This window comes from Brienomyrus brachyistius, unplaced genomic scaffold (assembly GCF_023856365.1).
Source record: "Brienomyrus brachyistius isolate T26 unplaced genomic scaffold, BBRACH_0.4 scaffold95, whole genome shotgun sequence".
Taxonomy (NCBI): domain Eukaryota; kingdom Metazoa; phylum Chordata; class Actinopteri; order Osteoglossiformes; family Mormyridae; genus Brienomyrus; species Brienomyrus brachyistius.
In genome coordinates, this window is record NW_026042370.1 from 459,510 (window position 1) to 473,247 (window position 13,738).

At 44.6% G+C, this 13,738-nt stretch overlaps 1 protein-coding gene across 1 annotated transcript in view; it reads right to left on the bottom strand.

The window, feature by feature from the left end:
• Positions 1-13,738, bottom strand: part of LOC125727368 (protein NLRC5-like) — a 479,373-nt gene that overhangs the window by 293,207 nt on the left and 172,428 nt on the right. Inside the window, exons 6-12 of the mRNA XM_049004038.1 lie at positions 12,765-12,878; positions 9,888-10,001; positions 6,401-6,514; positions 5,743-5,806; positions 5,333-5,561; positions 1,944-3,693; positions 459-632 (exon numbers count right to left, since the gene is read on the bottom strand). Of these exons, the coding sequence (XP_048859995.1) occupies positions 459-632; positions 1,944-3,693; positions 5,333-5,561; positions 5,743-5,806; positions 6,401-6,514; positions 9,888-10,001; positions 12,765-12,878 (2,559 nt within the window). The remainder of the gene's footprint in view (positions 1-458; positions 633-1,943; positions 3,694-5,332; positions 5,562-5,742; positions 5,807-6,400; positions 6,515-9,887; positions 10,002-12,764; positions 12,879-13,738) is intronic.

Here is a 13,738-nt window from a genome sequence, read left to right on the forward strand (position 1 = left end):
CAGGACTACCAATCCTTTCAGATATGCTTTTAAAAGGAACGTTCATTTAAAAGAAATATTTATGAACAGTGATACTTCATTCATCCCCATGGTGAAATTGTCTTTTCACCTCCCATTCTGTTCCAAGAGACACACAGACACACACAGGTGAGAGGAAGTTTGGGGTCACAGCACAGGGTCTGCCAGCGTCCAGCACCCCTGCAGTTATTGGCATTAAGGCATTTGCTCAAGGGCCCAGCGATGACATCACTCTGCCGGCCAGGAGATCTGAACCAGTGACCTTCTACTCACGGGCACAGAGTTCGAACATTCTGTGAAATTCTGGCTCTTGGCTGTTTGTCACACAAAGGATGGTGACGGAAACTACATCACTAACTTAAATGTGACTAATTTCATATTTCCAGTGTGGCTACTTCAAGAATTACAGTTTACAGTGTAGAATACCCAGTAATACTGACCACAGTAACTCCAGCTTACAGTGTGAATCCCCCAGTCCAGCAGAGAGCAGCTTCACTCCTGAATCCTGCAGGTCATTGTCACTCAGGTCCAGCTCTCTCAGGTGTGAGGAGTTTGATCTGAGAGCTGAAGCCAGCACCTCACAGCATTTCTCTGTGAGATTACAGCTGTTCAGCCTGCAAAAGGAGCCCTGTTATTATACACACAGACCGGTATATATCATACACATCAGTGATCATAGTGGTACAAAATATGCAGACTTATTTCAGCATAATAAGAGGGACAGACTACAGTTCAAAGAGAATTGGAGACATAGCAAGGCAGTACCTTAAATCACTACAGTTAGAAAAATGATTAAACATGATACATTTTTAATGCTGGCCAATCCTCTGATGGCCATCATGTTCCCTGTCATGATGAATACACTGAACATTTTCATTTCAAAGCACAAATATCCTGAAAGGTTTTGTGAGCAGAATATTTAGGAACTGGATCAATCTACTCAGATGAGCAGCTGTTGGCACAACACAGGATCTCCTGTAAATTTACTGTGTATTTTGGCCATTTTTTGTACTTGTATGATCATTAACAGTGGGCAACTATCATAGGTTAAAATTATATAGTGTTTTGCAAACTATTGCTCAAGGACCCAACGATGACATCACTCTGCCAGCCAGGAGATCTGAACCAGTAGTCTTCCACTCATGGGCACAGAGTCCAAACCGCAGAGTCACAGACCCCCAGTATTTACAGAAATACTTCCTCCAGTTTCCAGAACTGAAAAGTCTGGGTCTTGGTTGTTTGTCACACAAAGGATGGTCATAGATAACCTGTCACTTTCTTAGTACGTCACTAACTTTAATCAATATAAAAACTGGCTTCCACATTGTCATGGAAAAAACATACCCGGCCTCGTTATTAATACAAAGGGGAAATAAATGTTATATTTTCATTATATACCTTAAACAATGTTAATATATAACAACCCGACTGGAGGTGTTGTTATTGGTGGGAAAACACACAGAGTTTCTTTGTACATGTACTGTGACAATAAAGATATTCTGTTATATTCTCTCCTCTGCCAGGACCAGCTGCAGCCAGCAGAGGCCGCCAGTGAGCAGCCAGAGACAGCAGTCATACAGAAGCTCCCAGCTCTGGGCTCCATCACATGAACACGCCTGCTGACAATAACACTCACATACCACTTTTACACCCTGTGGGTAAAGAGCCCTCACTGTTTCTATAGCAGGTTAGGATGCTGTGCCTGTGATCAAAAGGCAGACTGGATGGGAACGGAAACCTCACTTTTTTGTTTGTTACTATATCACTACCTTCAGTCATTATAAAGTCTGTGGTCCAGATTAGCTACTGCTATAGAAACAGCTGTAGTCGAGATTATCAAGATAATAATATTCATCAGATATTTCAAACAATATTAATGTATTACTGCCAGACCAGACATGACTTCCCATCCCCACGTCACTTACAGAGCCGTCCTGGAGTTCTTGACAACAGGCAGCAGCCTCCAGTGCTCTTCATCTGATCTGATGAATTTCTTCATATTAAACACATCCAGCTCCTCATCTGACATCAGCATCACAAAGGCCAGAGCTGAGTACTGTGCAGGTGAGAGGTCTTCTGCTGAAAGGCTTCCTGAATTCAGGTACCTTTCTACATCATTTACTAGAGAATTGTCACCCAGTTCAACCAGACAGTGGAATAGGTTGATGGTCCTTTCTGGAGATAAATTCTCCTTTATTTTCTCCCTGATGTATTTGGCTGTTGTCTGTCCCAGTAGCCTTTTTATGGATCTTTTAAAAGTGGTATATAAACTTGTTCCTCTCTGTCCCAGTAGCCTTTGTAACAGTGTCTTACCGGAGTCTGTTGAGAGGCCCAGGAGGAAGCGGAGGTAGAGGTCCAAGTGTCCATTCTTGCTCTCTAATGCCTGATCCACTGCAGTCTCCAGCAGGTCAGCTGATGAGTTTGACAGAAACACGTATAAAGCAGCGAGATACTCCTGGATGCTCAGATGCACAAAGCAGTACACCTTCTCCTCATACAGCCCATATTCCTCTTTAAAGACTTCTGTGCACACTCCAGAGTAAACTGAAGCTTCAGTGACATCAATGTCATTCTCTGTCAGATCTTGCTCATAAAATATGAGATTGCCTTTCTCAAGGTTGTCAAAAGCCAGTTTACCAAGTTTCAAAAGGAATTCCTTGCTGTATTTCTTAAGCTTGGTTTCATCGTTTTCCATATACTTGTCATTTTTTAAACTCGCCTGAAAGATCAGGAAGTGTGTGTACATTTCAGTCAGAGTCCTTGGAATTTCTCCCCTGTCAGTCTCACTAAAAAGCCTCTTAAGCACAGTGGCTGAAATCCAGCAGAACACAGGTATGTGGCACATGATGAAGAGGCTCCTTGATGATTTCACATGTGTGATAATCCTGCTGGTCAGGCTCTGATCACTGAATCTCCTCCTGAAATACTCCTCCTTCTGGGCATCACTGAACCCTCGTATCTCTGTCACCCGGTGGACACACTTAGGAGGTATCTGCTTGGCTGCTGCTGGCCGAGAGGTTATCCAGAGGAGAGCGGATGGAAGCAGATTCCCCTTAATGAGGTTAGTCAACAGCACATCCAGTGACATTTTCATTGTTACATCAAACCAGCTCTCATTGTTATGAAAATGTAGAGGAAGGTGACACTCATCCAGACCATCAAAGATGAACAAGACTTTGTACCTAAACACCTCAGTGGATTCAAGCAATTTCAGTTCTGGGACAAAGTGGTGAAGCAGTTCAATCAGACTGTATTCCTCCTTAATCAAATTTAGGTCCCGGAAAGGAAGAGCAAATATAAAGTGAACATCCTGGTTTGCTTTTCCTTCTGCCCAGTCGAGAATAAATTTCTGCACAGAGACTGTTTTCCCGATACCTGCCACCCCTTTAGTGAGTACAGTTCTGATAGGTGTCTCACGCCCACATAAAGGTTTAAATATATCATTGCACTTGACTGTAGTATCTTCTGTTCGCCTTTTCTTGGATGCTGTTTCAATCTGTCTCACTTCATGTTCATCATTGACTCCTCCAGTCCCACCTTCAGTTATGTAGAGTTCTGTGTAAATCTCACTGAGAAGTGTTGGCTGTCCTTCCTTAGGATTCCCTTCAAATACACACTGAAATTTCTGCTTCAGGTTACTTTTGATTCTGTGCAGATAATCCAGCATGAGCTGTCCTGAAAAGAAATGAGAGGAAAATGCATTAATACTGAACGTGATTCCTACCAGTATGAGAGGAAGAATATTTTCAAAAACACTTTTTTGCTCACACACAAGTCCAGATATTTCACTGTGACAAATGTTACAAATTTTAGTACAACATCACTTACAGTATTATGCACAAGTCAAAGAATCAAAGAAAATGTTTAAAGTAATGCTGTCAACGTTAACGTGTTAATGTTTGTGATTAATCAGGAAACCTTAATGCTCTATTTTGTTCTTAATGCAAATTAATCATGTAGGCTGACCCAGTGTCTTAGGTCTCGTATTGTGGTACTCGGCAGAATGCATAGCGACAGCGGAAGGTGAGGAGGCTCTTTTGAAGGGGAGAACAATGGCTATTATTAAGTCCTTAAAAAGACTAACACAGGTACTCAACAAGCACCAAAGCACCATAAGACGGAAACACAGGGAGGTCAGAGGCCGGACAGTGAGGCACACAAACTGTGGGTAATTTATATAATGACTAAAGACACGCAAAGATCAGGCAGGATTCACAAAGATACAGGCAAGGGCACACAGGAAAAAGGGGAACAGCACAAGGATATACAATAACAAACACAGCAGGGCTGTGGACATGGCTGGTGAGCATGCTGGGATATGCCAATAGGCTCCCGCTATACGGAAGCCATCCCACCGGCGCTACAGTGTTAACATTGGGAGGGTGGGGGTGGCAGAGTTGTGACGTCGTGTCACATTATAGGGCTAGTATGGTGGTTTAGTGTGGGGTCTCTCTGCTTACGGGGCTGTGAGAGCGTCTGCCAGCAGGGGGCGTGTTTCCTAACTATGTAAGTCAGCAACTGTGCTTTTGGAAAATGCAGCCCAGAGCGGGAGACGTCTTACGGAAAATCTATATATTATTCCATTATAAACCTAAAATGAGCTACGTCAAAAGTATATTTACACGGTTAAATACATTTTTCACTCTTGGTGAAAACTGTCAGGAAAAAAGCAAACATTATGTGATGAGATATATTTATCATGTTTTATTTTTTTGGAAAGCAAGAATTCCAATTCAAAGTCATAAATCATCAAAAGCAGGATGTTATATTAAAAAGACGCGAATCCTCTTACCAATTTGTCCTGCATTTCTTTGTTCCAAGACCACATATGTATTTGTCTCCCAAAAAATACTAGCAAATAGCCGACCACCATTATAAACGTGAGATTAATCATAATTAATCACAGCTTAGTATTGTGACTAACTGGACCATTTTTTAATCGATTGACACCACAAGTTTAAAGCCATTAATCTGGGAAGAAAGTTGCTCTGGAAACAAACATAAAGCATCACTTCAGCTCCCGAACCTCCTCAGGGGACCACAGCCAGTCCATGTGACCCTTACATTTCACCACCAGCTCACTTCATTAACTAATGAAATCAGCTAAAAATGTTAATGAGATACTGATTAGCCACATGACATGTGCTAGTGGTCAAGTAAAAAAAATACATGGATGTACAATTTCTGCAAATACTGCGGTGACTTTAGTAAAGTGTTTGGATTGGCTCACACACCGACATGAAGATCCTTCTCTCTGGCTGCCTAAGACTTTAGCACAGTGCTGTACATGTACAGAATGTTATGAGGCTCTTACTCTTCTCCAGCATGTCAGCGAGATCATTTTGCTTCATGGTCCTCAGGATGTACAGTGTGATCTTCAGAGCTCCCTCTCTGCCACAGGTCTTCTGCATCTGACCATCACTGTCCAGGTCATTGTCCTCCTCCAGCTGAGGCTCAGAGCATTCTGGGTAATTTTGATCTAGGTACCTCACAAACTTCTTCAGCTCATCCTTTAGGAACTTTACAGCTTTTTCCTCTAGTAACTAAAACAAACAGTCACAGTTAATTGTTGATACTTGCACCAAACCTTTTCATAGTTTTACTTGTGAATCATAGTTTTAAATATATTTCCTTTAACGGGATGAATTTCTTATTATTCAGCTGTATAAAATAAAAGTTAATTCACATAACAGCTAAGAAAACATATCAGCAACAAATACAGACCTTCGATATGGATGATAAACCCGATTTGTCATGTAGGTCTGAAGTGCATTCTTCCTTTTGGTCTCTGTGAATGAGGCAGAAAAGTTAATCTAATTCAGTCCAATTCAAATTTATTTACCTAGTTCATTTTCACAATATTATATTGTCTCAAAGCGTTTTCATCATCCCTGCCAAATGTCCCCAGAAAGCCAGCGAGAGGCGATAGTGGGATTGTTTGGGGAGGGGGGGCAGCATATGGCTCAGCAGAGTGAGCCTCTGGGCCTGTGATCGGAAGGTGGTATTAATTAACCACAGACTAAGTAAAAAGAAAACATCCATTGATGTGATAAGCTGCCCGTTCAGTAGATTCAGGCACTCAGCTGACTTCACTTTATTGCTGCATAACGTTGCTGAGCTATGATACCGATCCAGTCATTGGCTTTTAAATATTTGCTGATATTGATTCAAATAGCAACTTTTTTTGGCCAGACAGTGTAGAACACAGACAGTAATACAGACAGAACATCTCTTTAAATTCTCAAAGCCAACTGGATTTGACAAAGTAAAAAAAATATGCATTCAATATAAAGTTTCTTTCCTCATAGCTTGTATGTGTCTCTGTGCCATTTGACTGAGAGTCTGAGTGTTTTAAACAGTGTTTGTTTAAATGCACATTTACCTTTGATCTGTAGGAAAAGATCCCTCTCTGAAGTGGATTGGATCTTCCATTGACCTGTCACTCTTCAGGGAGACACTGCTGGGTACAGGGGAGTCTGCTCTCTTCATCAGGACACTGTGGGCAGTGAGAGGAAACAAACCCTCATGGTATGAATATAATTCATACAATGGGGACGGCATCACACTGCTGGGTACAGGGGAGTCTGCTCTCTTCATCAGGACACTGTGGGCAATGAGAGGAAACAAACCCTCATGGTATTAATATAATTCATACAATGGGGACGGCATCACAATGCTGGGTACAGGGGAGTCTGCTCTCTTCATCGGGACACTGTGGGCAGTGAGAGGAAACAAACCCTCATGGTATGAATATAATTCATACAATGGGGACGGCATCACACTGCTGGGTACAGGGGAGTCTGCTCTCTTCATCAGGACACTGTGGGCAGTGAGAGGAAACAAACCCTCATGGTATAAATATAATTCATACAATGGGGACGGCATCACAATGCTGGGTACAGGGGAGTCTGCTCTCTTCATCGGGACACTGTGGGCAGTGAGAGGAAACAAACCCTCATGGTATGAATATAAGTCATACAATGGGGACGGCATCACACTGCTGGGTACAGGGGAGTCTGCTCTCTTCATCAGGACACTGTGGGCAGTGAGAGGAAACAAACCCTCATGGTATAAATATAATTCATACAATGGGGACGGCATCACACTGCTGTTTATCTTTCTGCTCTGCCTTCATATACTTTGATATGCTGTGAAGCCCTTCCTGTAAACATAATAGTTTACAGGTAACTTTAATATGAAATAAATCGTCACACCTATAATTTAGATAGTCATATGAAAGGTTTAGTATCATTGTTAAAAACCTCAATTTTTACCTGTATATATATATATTTCTTTGTTTGTTTATTTTTGTTATGTGGCCATTTTCTATAGGAGGGATGATCTGTTACTCACCTTCAATATACAATAACTGACTGATTGTGGAAGAAAAAGGCAAAGAAAGAAGATGGCGAGGTCTTTTTATTAAGCTACACATATTACAGTGCTGCCCACTGAGCAGCCCTAGCTAGGAGCCCAGGTTACTTTATGTTATGGCCTGACTATAGACCCAGAGAGACATGAGGGCCTGTGATCAGAAGGTCGCCGGTTTATGCCCAGCCTCAGCAGAGTAAGCCTCCGGGCCTGTGATCGGAAGGTCGCCGGTTTATGCCCAGCCTCAGCAGAGTGAGCCTCTCAGCCAGTGAACAGAATGTCGTCGGTTTATGCCCAGCCTCAACAGAGTGAGCCTCCGGGTCTGTGATCGGAAGGTCGCCGGTTTATGCCCAGTCTCAGCAGAAAAAGCCTCTGGGCCTGTGATCGGAAGGTAGCCGGTTTAAGCCCAGCCTCAGCAGAGTGAGCCTCTGGGCCTGTGATAGCAACTTTCATTGGTCAGACAGTGGAGAACACAGACCGTAATACAGACAGAACATCTCTTTAAATTCTCAAAGCCAACTGCATTTGACAAAGTAAAAAAATTATACATTCAATATAAAGCTTCTTTCCTCATAGCTTGTATGTCTTTGTGCCATTTCACTGAGATCTGAGTGTTTTAAACAGTGTTTGTCTAAATGCACATTTACCTTTGATCTGTAGGAAAAGGTCCCTCTTTGAAGGTGGCTGGGTGCTCCATTGACCAGTCACTCTTCATGGAAACACAGCTGTGTACAGGGGAGTCTGCTCTCTTCATCAGGACACTGTGTGCGGTGAGAGGAAACAAACCCTCATGGTATAAATATAATTCATACAATGGGGACGGCATCACACTGCTGGGTACAGGGGAGTCTGCTCTCTTCATCAGGACACTGTGGGCAGTTAGAGGAAACAAACCCTCATGGTATAAATATAATTCATACAATGGGGACGGCATCACACTGCTATGTACAGGGGAGTCTGCTCTCTTCATCGGGACACTGTGGGCAGTGAGAGGAATCAAACCCTCATGGTATAAATATAATTCATACAATGGGGACGGCATCACACTGCTGGGTACAGGGGAGTCTGCTCTCTTCATCAGGACACTGTGTGCAGTGAGAGGAAACAAACCCTCATGGTATAAATATAATTCATACAATGGGGACGGCATCACACTGCTGGGTACAGGGGAGTCTGCTCTCTTCATTGGGACACTGTGGGCAGTGAGAGGAAACAAACCCTCATGGTATAAATATAATTCATACAATGGGGACGGCATCACACTGCTGGGTACAGGGGAGTCTGCTCTCTTCATCAGGACACTGTGGGCAATGAGAGGAAACAAACCCTCATGGTATTAATATAATTCATACAATGGGGACGGCATCACAATGCTGGGTACAGGGGAGTCTGCTATCTTCATCAGGACACTGTGTGCAGTGAGAGGAAACAAACCCTCATAATATAAATATAATTCATACAATGGGGACGGCATCACACTGCTGGGTACAGGGGAGTCTGCTCTCTTCATCAGGACACTGTGGGCAGTGAGAGGAAACAAACCCTCATGGTATAAATATAATTCATACAATGGGGACGGCATCACACTACTGTTTATCTTTCTGCTCTGCCTTCATATACTTTGATATGCTGTGAAGCCCTTCCTGTAAACATAATAGTTTACAGGTAACTTTAATATGAAATAAATCGTCACACCTATAATTTAGATAGTCATATGAAAGGTTTAGTATCATTGTTAAAACCTCCATTTTTACCTGTATATATATATATTTCTTTGTTTTTTTATTTTTGTTATGTGGCCATTTTCTATAGGAGGGATGATCTGTTACTCACCTTCAATATACAATAACTGACTGATTGTGGAAGAAAAAGGCAAAGAAAGAAGATGGAGAGGTCTTTTTATAAAGCTACACATATTACAGTGCTGCCCACTGACCAGCCCTAGCTAGGAGCCCAGGTTACTTTATGTTATGGCCTGACTATTGACCCAAAGAGACATGAGGGCCTGTGATCAGAAGGTCGCCGGTTTATGCCCAGCCTCAGCAGAGTAAGCCTCCGGGACTGTGATCGGAAGGTCGCCGGTTTATGCCCAGCCTCAGCAGAGTGAGCCTCTCGGCCAGTGATCAGAATGTCGTCGGTTTATGCCCAGCCTCAACAGAGTGAGCCTCCGGGTCTGTGATCGGAAGGTCGCCGGTTTATGCCCAGTCTCAGCAGAAAAAGCCTCTGGGCCTGTGATCGGAAGGTAGCCGGTTTAAGCCCAGCCTCAGCAGAGTGAGCCTCTGGGCCTGTGATAGCAACTTTCATTGGTCAGACAGTGGAGAATACAGACCGTAATACAGACAGAACATCTCTTTAAATTCTCAAAGCCAACTGCATTTGACAAAGTAAAAAAAATATACATTCAATATAAAGCTTCTTTCCTCATAGCTTGTATGTCTTTGTGCCATTTCACTGAGATCTGAGTGTTTTAAACAGTGTTTGTCTAAATGCACATTTACCTTTGATCTTTAGGAAAAGGTCCCTCACTGAAGGTGGGTGGTAGAGGCAGTGACGCGTCACTCTTCAGGGAAACACAGCTGGGTACAGGGGAGTCTGCTCTCTTCATCAGGACACTGTGGGCAGTGAGAGGAATCAAACCCTCGTGGTATAAATATAATTCATACAATGGGGACGGCATCACACTGCTGGGTACAGGGGAGTCTGCACTCTTCATCAGGACACTGTGGGCAGTGAGAGGAATCAAACCCTCGTGGTATAAATATAATTCATTCAATGGGGATGGCATCACACTGCTGGGTACAGAGGAGTCTGCTCTCTTCATCAGGACACTTTTGGCAGTGAGAGGAAACAAACCCTCATGGTATAAATATAATTCATACAATGGGGACGGCATCATACTGCTGGGTACAGGGGAGTCTGCTCTCTTCATCAGGACACTGTGGGCAGTGAGAGGAAACAAACCCTCATGGTATAAATATAATTCATACAATGGGGACGGCATCACACTGCTGGGTACAGGGGAGTCTGCTCTCTTCATCAGGACACTGTGTGCAGTGAGAGGAATCAAACCCTCATGATATGAATATAATTCATACAATGGGGACGGCATCACATTGCTGGGTACAGGGGAGTCTGCTCTCTCCATCAGGACACTGTGTGCAGTGAGAGGAAACAAACTCTCATGGTATAAATATAATTCATACAATGGGGACGGAATCACACTGCTGCTTAGTTTTCAGGTAATGTGAAATAAATTGTCTCACCTATAATTTACATAATTCCAGGAAAGGTAGCTTTTAAAAATAATACTAAACATCATTAGATGGGTCTTTGATAGTGTCTTCCTGTTCATACACATTAGTTTGTTTGTTTAGTTTTGTTATATGGCCATTTTATATAGGAGAGATGATCTGCTGCTCGCCTCTAGTATAAAATAACTGGCTGATTGTGGAATAAAAAGGCGAAGAAAGAAGATGGCGAGGTCTTTTAATTAAGCTACATATATTACAGTGCTGCCCACTGAGCCAGCCCTAGCTTGGAGCCCAGGTTACTTTATGTTATGGCCTGACTATACACAGAGAGAGACATAAGGGTCTGTGATCGGAAGGTCGCCAGTTTATCCCCAGCCTCAGCAGAGTAAGCCTCTGGGCCTGTGATCGGAAGCTCGACGATTTATGCCCAGCCTCAGCAGAGTGAGCCTCTGGGCCTCTGATCAGAAGGTCGCCGGTTTATGCTCAGCCTCAGCAGAGTAAGCCTCCGGGCTTGTGATCGGAAGGTCGCCGGTTGATGCCCAGCCTCAGCAGAGTAAGCGTCTGGGCCTGTGATCGGAAGGTCGCCGGTTTATGCCCAGCCTCAGTAGAGTAAGCCTCTAGGCCTGTGATCGGAAGGTCGCCGGTTTATGCCCAGCCTCAGCAGTGTAAGCCTCTGGGCCTGTGATCGGAAGGTCGCCGGATTATGCCCAGCCTCAACAGAGTAAGTCTCTGGGGCTGTGATCAGAAGGTCGCTGGTTTATGCCCAGCCTCAGCAGAGTGAGCCTCTGGGCCTGTGATTGGAAGCTAGTCGATTTATACCCAGCCTCAGCAGAGTAAGCCTCTGGGCCTGTGTTCGGAAGGTCGCCGGTTTATGCCCAGTCTCAGCAGAGTAAGTCTCTGGGCCTGTGATCGGAAGGTCGCCGGTTTATGCCCAGCCTCAGCAGAGTAAGCCTCTGGGTCTGTGATCTGAAGGTCGCCGGTTTATGCCCAGCCTCAGCAGAGTAAGCCTCTGGGCCTGTGATCGGAAGGTCGCCGGATTATGCCCAGCCTCAACAGAGTAAGTCTCTGGGCCTGTGATCAGAAGGTCGCTGGTTTATGCCCAGCCTCAGCAGAGTGAGCCTCTGGGCCTGTGATTGGAAGCTAGTCGATTTATACCCAGCCTCAGCAGAGTAAGCCTCTGGGCCTGTGTTCGGAAGGTCGCCGGTTTATGCCCAGTCTCAGCAGAGTAAGTCTCTGGGCCTGTGATGGGAAGGTCGCCGGTTTATGCCCAGCCTCAACAGAGTAAGTCTCTGGGCCTGTGATCAGAAGGTCGCCGGTTTATGCCCAGCCTCAGCAGAGTGAGCCTCTGGGCCTGTGATTGGAAGCTAGTCGATTTATACCCAGCCTCAGCAGAGTAATCCTCTGGGCCTGTGATCGGAAGGTCGCCGGATTATGCCCAGCCTCAACAGAGTAAGTCTCTGGGCCTGTGATCAGAAGGTCGCCGGTTTATGCCCAGTCTCAGCAGAGTAAGCCTCTGGGCCTGTGATCGGAAGGTCACCGGTTTATGCCCAGCCTCACCAGAGTAAGCCTCTGGGCCTGTGATCAGATGGTCGCCGGTTTATGCCCAGCCTCAGCAGAGTGAGCCTCTGGGCCTCTGATCCGAAGGTCGCCGGTTCATGCCCAGCCTCAGCAGAATGAGCCTCTCGGCCTGTGGTCGGAAGGTCGCCGGTTTATGCCCAGCCTCAGCAGAGTAAGCCTCTGGGCCTGTGATCGGAAGGTCGCCGGTTTATGCCCAGCCTCAGCAGAGTGAGCCTCTGGGCCTGTGATCGGAAGGTCGCCGGTTTATGCCCAGCCTCAGCAGAGTGAGCCTCTGGGCCTGTGATCGGAAGGTAGCCGGTTTAAGCCCAGCCTCAGCAGAGTGAGCCTCTGGGCCTGTGATAGCAACTTTCATTGGTCAGACAGTGGAGAACACAGACCGTAATACAGACAGAACATCTCTTTAAATTGTCAAAGCCAACTGCATTTGACAAAGTAAAAAAATTATACATTCAATATAAAGCTTCTTTCCTCATAGCTTGTATGTCTTTGTGCCATTTCACTGAGATCTGAGTGTTTTAAACAGTGTTTGTCTAAATGCACATTTACCTTTGATCTGTAGGAAAAGGTCCCTCTTTGAAGGTGGCTGGGTGCTCCATTGACCAGTCACTCTTCATGGAAACACAGCTGGGTACAGGGGAGTCTGCTCTCTTCATCAGGACACTGTGTGCGGTGAGAGGAAACAAACCCTCATGGTATAAATATAATTCATACAATGGGGACGGCATCACACTGCTGGGTACAGGGGAGTCTGCTCTCTTCATCAGGACACTGTGGGCAGTTAGAGGAATCAAACCCTCATGGTATAAATATAATTCATACAATGGGGACGGCATCACACTGCTGGGTACAGGGGAGTCTGCTCTCTTCATCAGGACACTGTGTGCAGTGAGAGGAAACAAACCCTCATGGTATAAATATAATTCATACAATGGGGACGGCATCACACTGCTGGGTACAGGGGAGTCTGCTCTCTTCATTGGGACACTGTGGGCAGTGAGAGGAAACAAACCCTCATGGTATAAATATAATTCATACAATGGGGACGGCATCACACTGCTGGGTACAGGGGAGTCTGCTCTCTTCATCAGGACACTGTGGGCAATGAGAGGAAACAAACCCTCATGGTATTAATATAATTCATACAATGGGGACGGCATCACACTGCTGGGTACAGGGGAGTCTGCTATCTTCATCAGGACACTGTGTGCAGTGAGAGGAAACAAACCCTCATGATATAAATATAATTCATACAATGGGGACGGCATCACACTGCTGGGTACAGGGGAGTCTGCTCTCTTCATCAGGACACTGTGGGCAGTGAGAGGAAACAAACCCTCATGGTATAAATATAATTCATACAATGGGGACGGCATCACACTACTGTTTATCTTTCTGCTCTGCCTTCATATACTTTGATATGCTGTGAAGCCCTTCCTGTAAACATAATAGTTTACAGGTAACTTTAATATGAAATAAATCGTCACACCTATAATTTAGATAGTCATATGAAAGGTTTAGTA